The 16,550-nt window shown below is 31.8% G+C and overlaps 6 protein-coding genes across 10 annotated transcripts; 4 read left to right on the plus strand and 2 right to left on the minus strand.

Annotated features, from left to right (window-relative positions):
* The first annotated feature begins 93 nt into the window (after nt 1-93).
* Nucleotides 94-2,753, plus strand: LOC105207948 (carbonyl reductase [NADPH] 1). Of its 2 annotated transcripts, XM_011177636.3 has the most exons (5): nt 94-264; nt 389-531; nt 1,122-1,382; nt 1,855-2,093; nt 2,199-2,753. In XM_011177636.3, the coding sequence occupies exons 2-5, from the start codon at nt 514-516 to the stop codon at nt 2,500-2,502; spliced, it is 822 nt and encodes a 273-aa protein (XP_011175938.1). In that variant the 5' UTR covers nt 94-264; nt 389-513; the 3' UTR covers nt 2,503-2,753. The 2 variants fall into 2 exon arrangements, with proteins under 2 accessions (XP_011175938.1, XP_039308910.1); XM_039452976.1 differs by lacking the exon at nt 94-264 and having other exon boundaries at nt 370-531.
* Nucleotides 2,754-2,876: 123 nt separating this feature from the next.
* On the minus strand, nt 2,877-4,190 carry LOC105207949 (U6 snRNA-associated Sm-like protein LSm2). Its single transcript, XM_011177637.3, has 4 exons — nt 3,959-4,190; nt 3,780-3,847; nt 3,615-3,705; nt 2,877-3,116 (listed from the first exon to the last, which is right to left on the minus strand). Exons 1-4 carry the CDS (start codon nt 3,959-3,961, stop codon nt 2,988-2,990), a joined length of 291 nt encoding a protein of 96 aa, XP_011175939.1. The 5' UTR covers nt 3,962-4,190; the 3' UTR covers nt 2,877-2,987.
* Nucleotides 4,191-4,334: 144 nt separating this feature from the next.
* On the plus strand, nt 4,335-6,301 carry LOC105207947 (electron transfer flavoprotein subunit alpha, mitochondrial). The gene is made up of 4 exons (XM_011177635.2): nt 4,335-4,742; nt 5,043-5,372; nt 5,457-5,909; nt 6,011-6,301. Exons 1-4 carry the CDS (start codon nt 4,701-4,703, stop codon nt 6,185-6,187), a joined length of 1,002 nt encoding a protein of 333 aa, XP_011175937.1. The 5' UTR covers nt 4,335-4,700; the 3' UTR covers nt 6,188-6,301.
* Nucleotides 6,302-6,866: 565 nt separating this feature from the next.
* On the plus strand, nt 6,867-8,628 carry LOC105207946 (39S ribosomal protein L22, mitochondrial). Of its 3 annotated transcripts, none has more exons than XM_011177633.3 (4): nt 6,867-7,051; nt 7,324-7,554; nt 8,039-8,252; nt 8,338-8,628. In XM_011177633.3, exons 2-4 carry the CDS (start codon nt 7,327-7,329, stop codon nt 8,556-8,558), a joined length of 663 nt encoding a protein of 220 aa, XP_011175935.1. In that variant the 5' UTR covers nt 6,867-7,051; nt 7,324-7,326; the 3' UTR covers nt 8,559-8,628. The 3 variants fall into 3 exon arrangements, with proteins under 3 accessions (XP_011175935.1, XP_011175936.1, XP_039308277.1); XM_011177634.3 differs by having other exon boundaries at nt 6,882-7,055; XM_039452343.1 differs by having other exon boundaries at nt 6,882-7,051; nt 7,289-7,554.
* A 56-nt stretch (nt 8,629-8,684) lies between these two features.
* Nucleotides 8,685-10,606, minus strand: LOC105207945 (60S ribosomal protein L39). Of its 2 annotated transcripts, XR_003268188.2 has the most exons (4): nt 10,592-10,606; nt 10,158-10,466; nt 9,934-10,037; nt 8,685-8,924 (listed from the first exon to the last, which is right to left on the minus strand). XR_003268188.2 is itself a non-coding variant. In XM_026130090.2 (3 exons), the coding sequence occupies exons 1-3, from the start codon at nt 10,158-10,160 to the stop codon at nt 8,876-8,878; spliced, it is 156 nt and encodes a 51-aa protein (XP_025985875.1). In that variant the 5' UTR covers nt 10,161-10,309; the 3' UTR covers nt 8,685-8,875. The 2 variants fall into 2 exon arrangements, 1 of the variants encoding a protein (XP_025985875.1); XM_026130090.2 differs by lacking the exon at nt 10,592-10,606 and having other exon boundaries at nt 10,158-10,309.
* A 533-nt stretch (nt 10,607-11,139) lies between these two features.
* Nucleotides 11,140-16,353, plus strand: LOC105207944 (dnaJ homolog subfamily B member 12). The gene is made up of 8 exons (XM_011177632.3): nt 11,140-11,683; nt 12,431-12,584; nt 12,909-13,054; nt 13,134-13,274; nt 13,369-13,502; nt 13,724-13,839; nt 13,930-14,093; nt 14,444-16,353. The coding sequence occupies exons 1-8, from the start codon at nt 11,551-11,553 to the stop codon at nt 14,551-14,553; spliced, it is 1,098 nt and encodes a 365-aa protein (XP_011175934.1). The 5' UTR covers nt 11,140-11,550; the 3' UTR covers nt 14,554-16,353.
* The last annotated feature ends 197 nt before the right edge of the window (nt 16,354-16,550 follow it).

The following is a 16,550-nucleotide window of genomic DNA, read 5'->3' on the forward strand; positions in this document are numbered from 1 at the left end:
GCGTATTTGATTTGCTGTCTCAAACCCGCCCCAAGTCAGTCTATGGTCTGTTCTTTTTAGCTTCAAAAATAAGATAAACTACGCAAGAAATGCAGCTAAAAAGAACAGACCATCGATTCAGAGTCAGAGTGAGTCAGAGATGGATCGAGACTTTCGAATGATATACTAATATGTTAATGTAATTGAGATTTCCCATCCTTTTATAACTTCTTTAAGTTATTACAAGCGTAAATATAGTTATAAGTAATTAAAGTGTATTGTAAGGTACGTAATACAATTATACATTTTTTATCTTTTTTTTTCTTATTTTTAGAATTAAAAAAAATAAGCAAACAACCACTTATCTTGTAGTGACTGATCACTTACGACTACATTTTCACATTTGTAGAAGGCTGTTATCTATATATGCAATAATTGTGCTTAATCATTGTAATCTGAAGACTATAAAGCACTGTACAACAGGTGTGGTGAGAACTCGCTGAGGATATAGGTGCAGACATAGTATTGTACAAGATGACTCGCGTCGCTGTGGTACGTAATTGCGATTGAAATTTCAATGTAATACTAGAGAAATTTCGTTACTCTGTATTAAAAATGAAGTACATATATAATCAGTCCTCCGTTAGTACGTTTTTTCGATATCCATATGTAATCTGTATATATGTACATTTACAGGATCTATTACATTGGATTTTCTTTACTTAAAGTATTTTAAAAAATCTAAAAAAAATTATATACTATCAATCAACATTATAATTGATTTTATAGTTATTTTGTTGAGAATTGTTTATTAAATATATTTTTTTAATGAATTTTGAACATGAAGGAAAAAGTGAAGAGTTGCCATTTTATGTTGGACATTTCAAACTCACGTTTACAGGCGAAGGATTAGATTTTCAATAGCATAGGACGTTCTTTGAATCTTCTGTATTATCTGAAATCTTTGAAAGTGAAAGAGAAAAAGAATTTTACAAAAAAACAAGCTTTTTTATTTTTTTTAATTGAAACTACATTTTTTTTCTCTTTGATGTCTGATTTCTATTTGATTTTAGTATAGAAGTGTAATATAATATAATTGCAAGGAACGAATTTGTAAATTTTAAACAAATATTGTTATGTAGGTAACTGGTGGAAACAAGGGTATTGGCTTTGCCATTGTGAAAGCCCTCTGTCAGAAGTATGATGGGAATGTTTACCTAACAGCTCGTGATACCAACCGTGGCACGAACGCCGTCGATGAATTGAAGAAGCAAGGCTTGAACCCAAAGTTTCATCAATTGGACGTTACTGATGACGACAGTGTCAATACATTCCGGGATTACTTGCAGAATACATATGGTGGTCTCGACGTGCTGGTTAACAATGCCGCCATTGCATTTAAAGTAATTAAGAGCATATTAATATAGTAATTAGTTAATAATTAAAAACACAATGATATTAAACACAGTATTTGACAAATATTTTTAATCATCTGCATCGTGGATCTTTTCCAAGATCCAAGTGATTTCGAATACATATAAAAATAGTAAAAAACGTTTTGGATCAAATATCTGTAAAATTGTATTTTTATGATAGAGTATACCAGATTTTTTTAAGTTTTTTTTAAATTCAAAAACCCTTTAAAAAAACTTTGTTTTCTCAGTGACCCATGATATCTAACTAAGCAGTAAAATTCAGCGAGATCTACAGAGGATTAATTCTTTATTTTCAAAATAATATTTTAAAGAATAATTTGATTTTAAAAAGAAGCAATATATTTCTTCTACATTCTTATTTATATATTTCAATAAGAAACATTTTGAATATGATTTTGTGAAAAAAGTATTATTAGTAAATATATTATAATTATTACAGATGAATGCTACAGAGTCTTTCGGAGATCAAGCGGAAGAAACAATACGAGTAAACTATTTCAGCTTGCGTCGAGTGTGTACCGCTCTTTATCCGTTACTCCGACCGCACGCCCGGGTGGTTCATGTCTCGAGCAGCGCCGGACGTTTGAGCAACATTACTGGTGAAGCATTAAAACAGAAAATAGCTGATCCAAATCTAACTGAAACGGAACTGGACAAAATCATGCATGACTTTGTCAAGTAAGCGTTACTATTTCTTTTTTAACAACTGCATTGATTATCTCGTTTCTTTCACATTAATTTGAAAAGATTTTTCGAGAGTTATATTTATACTTTTTTTTCTAGTGCTGCAAAATCTGGTACGCACATAGAAGCTGGTTGGTCAAATTCAACATATGTAGCGAGTAAGATCGGTGTTACCGCTTTAGCTTGTATTCATCAATCCATGTTTAATGCGGATTCCCGAGAGGATATTGCGGTAAACGCGGTGCATCCTGGTTATGTAGACACTGATATGACTAGCCACAAGGGAACTTTGACACCAGATCAAGGAGCTGTAGGCCCTGTCTACTGCGCGTTGTTACCAGAAAATACAGAAATAAAAGGAAAATATATTTGGTTTGATAAAACGTTAGCAGAGTGGAAGTAAAAAAAATATGCACACATATACTCACAAAGATATGGAAACGAGATTGCACTAATCATTCTTATAATGCATAATGATGTGCCTACAATAGATGCAGTAAGCCTTAAGATATGAAAAATTGACCACAATTGAGTGTGAAGAGAATAATCGACTGTAATTGGTTAATTTCTTATGGCTTAAGGCTTATTGTATTTATAGATTGATAGATGTTTTATTTTTATCACATTAAATATACTCAATAAAAAAAGAAACAAGGGTTATAAAGCCCCCAAAAATAACTTTTGTTACAAATATTTTTTTTATTTTAAAACAACTGAATAAAAATATATATTGAAGAATGTTATAGTATTATTCATATTTTCAGAAAAAAACTCATGTGAAATAATGCTCTCCTCATATATTATTATTCCTATACTAAATACGAAATGTATATAATAATCAAAGAGAGGAATTCTTAATATAAGCAACACATTTAGTAAAATTATAAACTATCTTGCTTGAGCATTCATCGCTTCTCTTCGCGCAGCTTCAGTTAAGAGGTGGATGTCTACTTCATCCACTGGAAGTTGTACATATCGTACCACAGATCCACGAATGAAGCAATTCTTTACTGATAACTGTAATTTAATACACAACTCATTAATTATACATTTTAGCCAAAAATGGCCAATAATGGTCAAATCAAATTTTTTATAAATAATACTCAAACTCTAAGACTGAAAATGTTAAAATATTAGAAATGAAGTTTCTAGTTCTAACAAAGCACTAATAGAAAAATTGAAAATATTTGTTTCAGATTCAAGTTTACTTGAAAGTAACACTTGTTTAAGATATTCATTGAAAATTTGACCCAAATTTCATCAGAGTCTCTTTGAAAATATTGCTTTTATAATTTCAAGTAATCTTAGAAATTATGAAAATTAATTCAAACCTACTTGTAAGAAAATTTATTCTTATCACTAATAGGTATTTATTTATATATTTACATTACAAATTTCTCTTATGAATAATTAGAGAATTGAACCTCTAGGATGTGGAAAAAATAAACCTATAAAATCATTATTGACTCAAATTTGCATGCCAATTATGACAATATGTATTGGTGATTAACATACCATGTGTGGATACTTTTCCGAATCCGTTACGCTAATGTCAGCCAATTTTATGTTTAGATACTGGTCGACAGAATATAATGTCCCGCAAATACTGAAACAAAAATATCATAGCAGTATCAAATCGTATCATGTAAAACATACAAGCATAGTTATGTGATGTCTCACCTGAGGTCATTTTTCAATTCGACCACTACGTCCTTTCCGATTAAGGATTTGAAAAAGGAATAGAACAACTGAAATTAAAATACAGTCAATTGAATTTCATAAAAATCCGAATGTTCTCCATATCGAAAATCAAACGTTATATGACTTGCTATCGCGAAAACCTTTACATTAAGACTTACCATGACCAATTTGCAAGAAATTCCTGTGATCGTATATGATAGTTTACAACTATTTTAAATAATAAACGCAGTACAAATCAATCTTAGCGGCAAAATTATAACCTATCGTACTCACAAAGCGTCAAAATCAAGCCTTTACACCTTTAAAACCCATCGCATATGAAACGACATATACTGCATGTGCGCAGCAAAAACTGTTTAGACCAATGAGCATGTTTATGTAAATCAATATGGCGGCTTTATGCTGAATGCTCATTGATCTTAGGCTACTTTCACACTGTACTATGGCGTTCCACTTGACGTTACAAATGCTTTGAAAAACCGACTGACCAATCGGAACAAAGAATTTTGTGAATTGACCAATCAAAGAATGCAAGGCGTTAAATGGACTATAGCGTGTTTCACGTGCGATAGGCTTTAGATGACAACTCATTCATAAAAATAAAAAGAATTTATGTTCACCTAATTACTATACAGGACTTGAAATATTTATAAATTCTATAAATATTAAATAAGTTAAATATATTCCTTTAGAATATATTCTCCATATGTTCTTTTTTATGCACAGTGATACGCTTCATAAAATGCCATATGATTAGCCGCGATTGCGATTGATACGCTCAAATTGATGCTTTAATTGTGTTGTAACTGGCAGGACTTTGGACCTTCATCGTCACAGATTAGGAAGCTCTACTTTTTTCAGTCATAGGTGAGAGGAAAGGACACAAACTTCTGCACAAAAATGTTTTCTACCTACGTCAGGACGTTACGGGCCACTAGTAAAGTAAGGTTCTTGAATTTGTTTCAATTTTAAGCTTTCATTTGTTTCGCTGCTTCTCCCCATATGATTCGTATACACCTTGTGTTCCTATTACGACCTTACGGATTCGTTGCAACTCTTGCATGCTAATTGCATTCTATTTTTGTGAGAAACATAAATTAGATCGGAATTTATAATTATATAATTATCTTAGATAACTCTATCTTAAACATGGATTTTGCAAATTAATGTAGATTTTTTAACTTGTAAAACTCTTATTGATTGAATTTTTCTTCCAAAATTAAATGTTATATTTATTTTCAGTTCGGCTCGTTAGCGCGTTACGAATCTACTTTGGTTATTGCCGAACATAACAATGAAAACCTGTTGCCAATCACCTGCAACACGTTAACAGCCGCTAAAAAAATTGGCGGCGACGTCACCGTACTAGTGGCTGGCACAAAATGCGAAGCTGTTGCGCAGAATGCGTGCAAGGCTAAAGGCGTATCAAAGGTCCTCCTTGCAGATAGTGATGCATTTAAGGGATTTACTGCGGAGTCACTGACGCCACTTATTCTTAAGTTGTGCAGCGAGCACAAGTTTACTCACATACTGGCTGGTGCAAGCGCATTTGGCAAAGCATTGCTTCCCAGAGTTAGTTCACAAATTTGCTCTTCCAAAAAATTATTTTAACTCTGTGTTAATTTTATATTAATTTATGCATCTGTTTAATTTAAGGTTGCTGCAAAGTTGGATGTATCCCCAGTAAGCGACATTATCGACATAAAAGCTTCTGATACCTTCGTGCGCACCATATACGCTGGTAACGCCATTCAAACTCTTAAGTCTAAGGATAAGGTGAAGGTTGTATCTGTGAGAGGTACTTCCTTTGAGTTGCTGCCCTTGGAAGGTGGAGACTCTAAATGCGAAAGTATTTCTGCCGGTGATAACACCTCGAATCAAGTGGAATTTGTTAAACAAGAGCTCAGCAAATCTGATAGACCAGAACTGACGTCTGCCAAAGTTGTAATTTCCGGCGGACGTGGAATGAAATCTGGAGAAAACTTCCAATTACTGTACACGTTGGCGGACAAGCTTAACGCGGCAGTAGGAGCATCTCGCGCTGCGGTTGACGCAGGCTTTGTGCCAAATGATATGCAAGTAGGACAAACTGGAAAAATTGTTGCGCCTGTAAGTATAAAATTTTACTAATTAATACACATGTATGGAATTTATTGAAGTTTTCCTCTCAGTATCATCTTGAATTATTAACTTTATGATTGTCGTTTCAGAATCTGTACATAGCAGTTGGAATTTCTGGAGCAATTCAGCATCTCGCTGGTATGAAGGATTCTAAGACAATTGTAGCTATTAACAAGGATCCAGAAGCTCCCATTTTTCAAGTAGCAGATTATGGCTTAGTTGCAGACTTATTTAAGGCTGTACCCGAGCTAACGGAAAAGTTGTAAATTACAAACAACTCTCGTGTAAACATACGTATTTGAAATAATTATTTTTGTTACTATATTGTATTATAATGTAGGAATACTAGATTAAAATTTTTATGACAGTTTTAACAAAAATCAAGTTATTTTTCTGCCTTCAAATAATACTATTTGTTTAATGTTAATAAAAGATATAAAAAAATTAATTTTTTTTACACATCAAATTGGAATATAACTCTGACTAAATTTCGATTAAATGGCAATTAATTCAATCAAAAAATCAACAAAATATCTAGCTATGCAATTCGTTGTTCCTGATTTAATTTTTTTGCATGTTAAACAATAAATTAATAATTTCATTCTTGTTAATATAGTATAAATATTTGTATGAGCCAATTACCAATTAAATTAATTTGGGTGAAGTTATTTTAAGATTTTTTGTAAATTTTTGTCTTTTCTATTTCCTTTTTTCCATCATCTAATTATACATATAAATTTGAGTTTTATATTATATATATAATTTATAAAAAAAGATTAATTAATATAATTATTAATTATATTACTAAATTATATTATTTAATATGCATATATATATATATATATATATATATATATATATATATATATACATAGAATATTGAAATTTTAAATAAATAATAAAATTATTAAATTAAATTTTAGTTCAAGTGTTCAATTGTATCGGTTGTGTCCATTAAATATCGTGTACAAGTTAAGGTTAGAGTATCAGAGTCAAATATGAAAGGAAACTGTTCTTGTGTGCTAAACATCAATTTGTTCTTATGAAATAAAACGCAATTAATACGAAATTAGTACGCACTAGATACGTTCGCAAATTAAAAATTTCCTGCAAAATATATTTGGTCTACGGCAAGTACATATCTAACATAATTAAATTTAATAAATGATTATCATAGGTTATGTTGCGCGAATGTTTCTCGGGAGAACATTAGAAAACTCAAGTTACTTTATTACCGTGTATAAATCTTACCTATTAGAAATCTTATCAGAAAATCTTAGCTCGAATTTGTTATATTTTTGTTGCGTATAAACAAAATAGTTTGTAATAATTTTATCATTACTCGATTATTCAATTTTAATTTACAGAAATTAATATACGGCAAATTTTAATATTTATACAGAATATGCAGAGCATTCGTCAATGTGTTAAGTATTTAGCGTCATACAGCAGATCTACTATAAATAGGACGAATATATTGTCAAGCGCGACAAATCTTGCGCCAACATGCAGTTTTCATATTTCTGCGATATGTAGAAGTAATTTGCTAAAATATAACACCCCGACGGGGTTTCTAGACTATAATAAGACTGTGTTTCCACCTCAAAAGCCAGGTGAAGAAAAGAGACCTGCTGTAAGTTGCATTAGTCACATTTTATAGAGTACTACTTATCACACAGTAATAATTTGGATAATTTAAACGAGTCACATAAGTGACTACATAGAGAGACGCTAACAAAAGCTGAGGCTGATAAAATATAAATAAAAAAATGGAAATAACATTTTATTAAATTATTTATCAATTTTAATAGCACTACAAATATTTTAAAACATTTTAAGAATTTGTTCTAAAAAATATTGCCCCATTTTTCAGTGTTTTAAAATGCTCGTAGCATCATTAAAACAATCAGTTTAACTTGAGATATTACTTCCAGCTTTAATTTATAATTGCGTTTCAAGTCTAAATAATCAGCACACAGTTTATATAACTAAAAATGTATTTAAAATTGACATATTTATTATTAGGCAACAAGATCTCAACTGTTGTTGACACTTCTCTATGTATTTGTATGATTAATTGTCAAGTTATTGTTTTATTTGCACATTTGTTTTTTTAGTATGTATGCCATATGAAACCCAATATAAAATACAGTCCAAAGAAGATGTGGTATATTGCGGGTTTTGTGCGAGGAATGTCCGTGGATGAGGCTGTAAAACAATTGAGTTTTATGCATAGGAAAGGTGCAGAGATTGCAAAGGAAGTTATATTGGAAGCTCAACGCATGGCTGTAGAAGAGCACAATGTCGAATTTAAAAGTAATTTGTGGGTTGGTAAGTACACATTTGTTGTGTATCTATATACTTTTTCTAAGTCCTAAAAATTCAATATGTTGAAGAAATGAACATCTCTTTGTAGCGGAATCGTTCAGTACTAAAGGCATCGTGATAAAGGGTTTGCGGCGTCATGCTAGGGGACGCCCAGGAACTATACACTATAGGTATTGCCATTATTTTGTACGCTTGGAAGAAGGACCACCACCTAAACATTATTATCTACCCTATCCTAAAACTGGTGAGGAATTGTTGGAAAAGTGGTTGAAAGAGATGCATATGCGCAAAGTATCGAATTCTTTGTAATACTACAAATATGAATTGTAATACTGTAAATACACTTGATGAAAACCAATACATATATTTAAAAAATATATATCCCGTTTTTTCAATACTTATTTGCACAGTAGTTTATTTATTGTAGATGTGTAATTTTTTTGATATACCTGATTTTATTTGAAATTATACATTGTTGATGTAATAATAACATAAAGCTGTATGTTATTTGTATAGGAATAGACACTGTATACAGTCATATTGATGTCAGAAGAAAATGATTGATTTTATTCCTTACAAAGAAGTGATATCTTTATTTATCATCTGCAAGTATGTAATTATTTGCTTTACAACTTTAGCTTAGTTCTCCTCCAGTGACGCCTCTTGGCATTGTATCTGAAAACAAATATGCAAAAAATTATATCTTTAATGTATAAATCATTAATATTCATATAATCATTGCAACAATGGTATTGTAACATTTTTGCTATAAAATATTCTAATGTTCTGAGCTTTATGGATATCAATATTAATTTTCAAAGAAATTAAAATGTTCTTATATTTTAATATTATAAAATAATCTTGTAGTTATATAATGTTATAGATAGTAAGACTGCAAATAGCATCAGTTCATCTTTTCATCAAAATCAAATCCCATAAAAATAACATTAAACTAAAGAATACAAAAAATTTTGTGTTTAAACTAGAGTACACTGTTGTACGTTGAAACCATTGTACGTGTATTATTCACAGACTTGTAGCAGCAGTTAGACTATTATGACTGATATTCATAATCAATTTTTATTTCAAGACAATCTTAATGTTTTAAGCTGCTAATGTAGCTGTTATTGGTTGATGATATTTTAAGATTTTAAATATAAAAATTGAAATGCAAATAAATGATGAATACTTGTGACGCAGCAAATTAATGCATGGCAATGTACACAAGTAAATATAAAAGATGTGTTTAAACATACAAATGGATGAAACTGCAAGATTCTCAATACACTTTACTATGCCATTTGATAAAATATGCTTAAAATAAAGTTTTTTTTTTTTAAGATATTTACATTTCACTTTGCATTTAGATTAAGTACAATTTTGATGTAGTACTTATTAATGTTTAATCAAAATTGTTATAAGATTCCAATCTTGCTTTAAAAATTAGATATTTTTTTCTCGATCGTGATTAGGAACTATTCAGTACAATAATTTTATCGATTTACATACTATAGCAGCGTTTACGCAATTATGTGCAAGGAGGCAACAAATGTTTATAACCAAAGCGGTAGAGTTAGAACAATGTGAATTTTTTGTACAATTTGGATACGAATACAACATATTTCTCGTGCCATGTAAAAATGTAAAATAAATATATTCGCTAATTAATTGAGTTTCAACTTACCGGATAGTATTGCCGGTCCGCATTCTCACCCATTGAGGAATCGGCCTGTTTTGCTTTAACTTTTTCGCAAGCTTTCGCTTAATGATAAACGTCTTGTGAGCCGACTGAAACACATGTGAAACAAAATCAGAGCCTGCAGATATGATTTTTATGTGTTGCCACGTTCAAAATGATAGGATCGCAAAGAAATAAGTGGATGTATTAAGAATATGCGTAAAATTTACCATCGTGCCTCCTCACGCTTCTCTAGCAACACACGAAGTGGAAGATGGCGAGAAATGAACGCAGGATGCAGGACAAGGTCTGTTCTTTAAACCACATCGCCGTGTCGCTCGATTATTGGCACACGCGAAGGAAGCGCCGAACGCGCGTATACGAAGTTAACTTGAAATCGTTTCTGTCCTAACCGCTTTCGCGCGATCGATTAATTCGTCTCGTCGTATACAAAAATTAATCGCATGATTTGAAGAATAGGGCCCCTGGTATTCACACGCGTCTGAAACTCGGGATACGAGACAACGGAGGCTGTTTTTCTTTTAAAAAACACAGTCGACACTTTTAACACAAAGCAACACATTTCGCTTTCCATTTACAAACTCAATAGACACTTTTCGACTCTACTCAGGAGGAGAGTTAGACTATGTTCGAGTGTATTAACTTGTGTCGATATGCGTCTTCTAAAAAGAAAATAGCCGAAGAAGATGCGAAACACGATTGAACGCGACACGACTTCGCATCATGCATCATATTCGACATGATATTGGCACAAACGCCCGACACTGAACTTTATTTTCGACACTCCACGGAACATTCACTTTCATTTTAAAACATTCACTCGTATCAAAAACTCGTACGGGACGACGTAGATGTGAGTTGAAATGCGCCACGACCTTCCGCCGTCCTGCCTGACCGACCAATTGTTGTCACTGCGTAGCCGTATAGACCGCGCCTGTGCGCCGCTACGCTGCTACACAATCACAATAGTCGGTCGGTCAGAGAGGTCGGTGGGGGGTCGCGATGAGTCGCGGCGCATTTCAACTCGCATCTTCGTCGTCCCATAGTGCGAGTTTTTGATGCGAACGAGTGTTTCGAGAATGCCGTGTAGTGTCGAAAGTGTGTTACATTAGTGGCGCAGGCGTACGATGCGCATACGACCTAACATTGTCCGAGTGCAGAAGGTACAGATAGAACGAACAGACCCGTGGCCATCGAAGATAGCCCGTTCTTCGGCCAATCCGCGTTCAACAAGTACGACAGTCCGAAAAGTCCGATCGCTTGTGGGAACTACGAATGTTCCGATATATCAATCGTCCTGTGAATTTGCTTCGAAATCCTGCCTTGGCATACAGCCAGCTCGTTCGCGTGATAACGGATCGTATTAGCAGATGATTGGCGATGGATTGAATAGTGTCCGGTCTGTCATCGTTTCTCGTGTGTCGTCTGCGTCCAACCTGCTCAGCTCAGCTGTCGTGTGACGATGCTTGTGACGTAACTGAATTATAATGGTTGATTGTCGAGGCTGAGGGTTCACGCCTCGCGATTTATTTACCATTTTGCCCTGTCACTGTGATCGCGCGTGCATTTTGGTGACTCGGGCATCTCGCAGTGACGGACGCGATGGACAGTAACAAGGACGAGGCGGAGCGATGCTTCGAGCTCGCGGAGCGATTTATGCGGGATAGGAAGTACGAGGAAGCTGAGAAATTCGTCCGCAAGGCCCAGAGACTTTATCCGATGAAGAAGGCCGAGGGTACGTGGGCTCCGCGATCTACTCCGCGCTGAGCGCGGCGTCGTCGTGAGAATTCTCGCTTTTGTCACGCATGTGCATACTGCATACACTGTGCCACTCGATAAATTGTTGATTTTGCATCAGTCACGTTTATTCAGATGGAACGAGGAGCTGTACACAATAAAAGAAAGAATTAACAAGACACATAGAGCAGAACGATCAACGTGGGAATAATATAGGATGCGTTCCGTTAGTCACTTGGGGTACTGAAAATTTATAGTAAATATAACATGAACTATAGATTTTCTATACTAGCAGTGAATTTTGGAATGCAGGTCTTTTCTTCTTAATTAACATTCTGGCTTAGTTCATCTTCTCTCTTTTTTTTCCACAGTCAGAAAAGAAAAGGAGAAAAGATCAGGCCAATTAAAAGAAACAGGTCTTTTATACTGTGTCACAATGTATATGATATAGAGAATAAAATTTCATTACACTATTTCTTTGCATCTCTATTCTATATTGATGAATTACATTTATATTTTATATACGTTTATATTGATATTAACGTGATATAAAATATAAATATATATTATATATTTATATTTTATATCACGTTAATATCAAATTATTCCTTATTCTATATTCTCTTCCTTGTTCCATTTATTGTACACATCTCCTAAAACTTTCCTTTTACGAAAGTATATGTCTTTCTTTTTTTTGTCAGGTTAGTGATGATTATATAGAATTGAATAATTCTTATACTTATAGAACTGCTGGCAGAAGTAACAGTGCTCTCGAAACAGAACCAGAAACCAGAGTCAGCTGAGCCTAATGTTAGAAAACGGCAAAATGTAACCAAAGATGGGACACATTCCCAGAGCAATTCCGAATATTCAAAAGAACAGTTGGAGCATGTAAAAAGGTTTAGATATTTTAAGATCATTTTAATTTCTTGAGAACACTCACAGTATCCATGAAATACATATTTATTTTTCATGTTTTATCAAGTTTAATTTATATTTTACTTAAACTCATTTGTATCATTATAAATTAACTTTAATTTCTCTCTTTTTCTTTTGATTTAATTTACCTTTTTTTTCTAATTCTTAAAATTAGAAAAAGATAGAAAATTATAAGCAGAGTCTAAAGTTAGTCTACTTTTGTGCAAATGGGCCTTATTCAATTATTTTTATCTTTAATTATTTTGTATAAATGTGCTTTTTACAAGAATTTTTATTATTTACAGAATAAAGAAGTGCAAGGACTACTACGAAATCTTAGGAGTCAGCAAAGATGCTACAGACAGTGATATTAAAAAGGCTTATAAGAAATTAGCGCTTCAATTACATCCTGACAAAAATAAAGCACCAGGTGCTGCCGAGGCGTTTAAGGGTATGTCAGGATAGCAAAAAGAAATAAGTAGTTTATTACAAACATATCTGCATTTATACGAGACATCTGTCTTTTACAGCTATTGGCAATGCGGTTGCTATTCTTACTGATTCGGAAAAACGAAAACAATATGACATGTACGGTTCCGAAGAAGAAAGAATGCAGAATATGCACAGCCGCCAAGGCCATACGCATTACAACTATACTCGTGGATTTGAAGGTAAGAGAGTGTTGAGAGATATATGTTGTGAGAATATTTTACAAGTTCATGTTTATTAAAATTGTGATTGATACATTTCTTTTTTTTTTTTTAGCTGATATCACAGCCGAGGAATTGTTCAATATGTTTTTTGGTGTCGGCTTCCCACAACAAGAATTTTATATGCGTCGGCCAGGAGGAAGATGGATGCGACAGTCGGAAGCGCAAGCGCAACATGCCCATTCTCAGGTAGAGCAGAGAAATCTTGTGTTGCACAATTAAAATTTTTTTTCTTAATTATGATGTAACATTTCGCAGCAAGCGAACGAAAACTACGTTTTGTCAGATATTATTAGCTCTGTTACTAATATCATTAATCACGATGAGCAATTTTTTCATAAACAATCAAGAATTTAGTTTGTATGAGATTTTAAAATTATTTTTTAAAATTCTGATGTAACGTTTTGTAGCAAGCAAATGGATACACTACGTTTCTTCAGATGTTACCAGTTCTGTTACTAATATTGTTAACCATGATGAGCAGTTTTTTCATTTCCGATCCAGTATATAGTCTGCATGCGAGCCCGTAAGTATAAAAGACAAGTAATTGATTAAAGTAGTAATATTTTTATAGAATAAGATACTTCAATGTGTGTGATTTCATCTTTGCTTACAGAAAATATTCAGTGGGCAGAACAACTCAGGTTTTGAAAGTGCCATATTACGTTAAGGAAAACTTTCACAGTGAATACCAAGGCAGTTTACGTAGGTTAGAAATTTCAATTGAAGAAGAGTACGTGGGTAACTTGAGGCAGGCCTGCGCTAGGGAAAAGAATTACAGTACGTATTCTTTTGTTTCTTTTATCTCTTTTGATATACTTATCATATTTTTCACATGAATTTTATTATGATATAGTGTCACTGCACTAGTCACTGAACAGTTACCAGTAAATGATTATTTCAAAAAAGTATTAAAATAAATTGCGAATTGTATTTTTTATAATCTAATTTTTATAAAGATTTTATTAAAATATAATTTTTTATTAAAAATGTAATTATATTAAAATTTCTCATTTATATGTTCATTGACTGGTGCAGTCCCTAATATATCTAAATTTATTAGATATAAAAATATAATAAACTTTCTCTTATAAACATGCTAAAAATATTTTAAACTTATTTTCTAATAGGGGAAGGTATAATGTGGAAAGCCCGTAATTTGGGAGATCAAGATCTGTTCATGAAAGCTAAAAATCTTGAAACACCCTCGTGTAGGAAACTACAAGAACTGCAAGCATAATAAATAACAACATGTAAACTAGAAGTTTTATGTGAATAGATAGATGTATATTATATTTACACATGTATAATTGTCTTTGGGTGTATAATGAGAACTTCTATAAGATGCAATTATGTATAAAATATTCTTATACACTCAAAGTAAATTGTATTTCAAGGTCCATATGTCCGGGTCTGTCTTGCGCATTCTCTCATTACATACATAAATTTTGAGTTGCATGCTGAACGATTACAGCTATGCAAAAGTAAATGAAGCTTTAATCATTATTGATTCAACTGAATATATATAAGAAAGTCTCTGTTTGTCATATAATTTCCAGTTTCTCAAAATAAACATACATGTCAGTTATAAATATATTTAAAATATTGTTAAAAATTGTCTATTAAAAAAAAAAAAAACAATGTATACGTGTGATTGCTAGCTTTTCTATAGTATTATGAAATGTTATTAGGACAGTTCTTTCTGAATACTCAGTTATTTATAACAAACAAAAAGTAAGCCTAGTACTTGTAAGTACGATTACATATGTAACATAGGGGTGAATATATCATACATACGTATATGCGTACATAATTTCATAGACTTGCGGGTCCAATTTATTTCATGATAACATTCTTTTCGATTGCAATTGAAAAATTACAAATAAATCTGTAGTAGGTACCAATGATTTATATTTTACATTTGGAATTTTATCGCACAGCTAATTGTAGTATACATATGCCTTTCTAGCAACTTTTGAGGATGAATTGAATGATTAGAGACTATTTAGAATGTATACAGTTTAGTGAAAGAAAGGAAACAGTGTAGTAAGGATTAATTCTTCGTACAATTAGTTATTGCTTTAAAGTTACTTCAATTACTTTATTGTCTCTATATTAAGTCTGCATTTCATCTGTTGTTCTTGGTTACAAACATGTACGAAACTTGAGTTTATGGAAAAATATTATTGGGCTTGCGAAAAAATTATATTGGAAATAATAATGTACAATATATATAAGGATCTGAATGGTTTTTCAATAATTTCTAATAGTTTTTTTGCGAATCTAATAGTATTTTTCCATAATGGATAAATCACTAGATATAATGATTTATAGATCAAGTTGCTTCTCGCTTAAAAATGACTTATTTCAATTTTCTTTTATTGATTTTATGACTATGAAAATTAACACAGGATTGTTCACAATCCATATTGAGCTTATTATAATTTTAATGTATAAAAGATTTAATATTTGTTTTTACATATACATATGTAGATGAAGGAATTCTCTAATACTTGCCTAAAAAATACATTCAGATCAGTATTGGATATCCATCTACTGATAAAATCAGTACCTGGATATACTTCTTGATTTTATTTTAATCTATTTTTGTTAAAAGTAAACAAAACTTTTTGATAGAAAAGTATATTGACTTGTATGAAAAATCACACTGATAAAAATTTAATCACATAATGATCATAGACATTTATATATTTATATATTTATTTAAATATTTATGGTAAATATATAAATGTCTATGATAATGATGCGAGAAATGATTGATATATTTGTTGCATATGTATTACAAAATATCGAATTAATTAAGCTGTAGTTAGATCAGAGAGCTCCAAAAATACTTATGTTACAAGAATAATCGAATAATATAAACCTTTGCTGAGATGATTTACATTCATGGGCGTTTTAATATATAATTATAAATATAAATCTCTTGCAATGCGCTATATAAATGTTTACAGTTAATGTTAAATGGCGGTCTCAGCACACGTATTTATGTTACAAATATAAATTATGTTTAAATAGTTTTATATATATCTTTTTCCTGTCTGATTTTGACTTCATTAATAAAACATTTAATAATTATATTTAGATATATATTGAAAATGTAACAATATGATCTCCAGTTATTTACTTCTTATATATATATATATATATATATATGCATGATTTTATCAAAGTTATTTAATTTTTTCTTTCTCCCTTTTTTAATTATATATTTGC

The sequence above is a fragment of the Solenopsis invicta genome, chromosome 8 (assembly GCF_016802725.1).
Source record: "Solenopsis invicta isolate M01_SB chromosome 8, UNIL_Sinv_3.0, whole genome shotgun sequence".
Taxonomy (NCBI): Eukaryota; Metazoa; Arthropoda; class Insecta; order Hymenoptera; family Formicidae; genus Solenopsis; species Solenopsis invicta.

Coding starts and splice junctions, on each gene's coding strand:
- LOC105207946 (XM_011177633.3), top strand. CDS start 7,327: ATGCAGAGCATTCGTCAATGTGTTAAGTATTTAGCGTCATACAGCAGA. Junction 7,555..8,038: donor GTGAAGAAAAGAGACCTGCT/GTAAGTTGCATT, acceptor TTGTTTTTTTAG/TATGTATGCCATATGAAACC. Junction 8,253..8,337: donor TAAAAGTAATTTGTGGGTTG/GTAAGTACACAT, acceptor ATCTCTTTGTAG/CGGAATCGTTCAGTACTAAA.
- LOC105207949 (XM_011177637.3), bottom strand. Junction 3,706..3,779: donor GAATTGAAAAATGACCTCAG/GTGAGACATCAC, acceptor TTTTTGTTTCAG/TATTTGCGGGACATTATATT. Junction 3,117..3,614: donor CGGAAAAGTATCCACACATG/GTATGTTAATCA, acceptor ATTAAATTACAG/TTATCAGTAAAGAATTGCTT.
- LOC105207944 (XM_011177632.3), top strand. CDS start 11,551: ATGGACAGTAACAAGGACGAGGCGGAGCGATGCTTCGAGCTCGCGGAG. Junction 12,585..12,908: donor CAGTTGGAGCATGTAAAAAG/GTTTAGATATTT, acceptor TATTATTTACAG/AATAAAGAAGTGCAAGGACT. Junction 13,055..13,133: donor TGCTGCCGAGGCGTTTAAGG/GTATGTCAGGAT, acceptor TGTCTTTTACAG/CTATTGGCAATGCGGTTGCT.
- LOC105207947 (XM_011177635.2), top strand. CDS start 4,701: ATGTTTTCTACCTACGTCAGGACGTTACGGGCCACTAGTAAA. Junction 4,743..5,042: donor CGTTACGGGCCACTAGTAAA/GTAAGGTTCTTG, acceptor ATTTATTTTCAG/TTCGGCTCGTTAGCGCGTTA. Junction 5,373..5,456: donor GCAAAGCATTGCTTCCCAGA/GTTAGTTCACAA, acceptor GTTTAATTTAAG/GTTGCTGCAAAGTTGGATGT.
- LOC105207945 (XM_026130090.2), bottom strand. Junction 8,925..9,933: donor CGGACCGGCAATACTATCCG/GTAAGTTGAAAC, acceptor ATTTGTTTTCAG/ATACAATGCCAAGAGGCGTC.
- LOC105207948 (XM_011177636.3), top strand. Junction 1,383..1,854: donor ATGCCGCCATTGCATTTAAA/GTAATTAAGAGC, acceptor TAATTATTACAG/ATGAATGCTACAGAGTCTTT. Junction 2,094..2,198: donor ATCATGCATGACTTTGTCAA/GTAAGCGTTACT, acceptor TTTTTTTTCTAG/TGCTGCAAAATCTGGTACGC.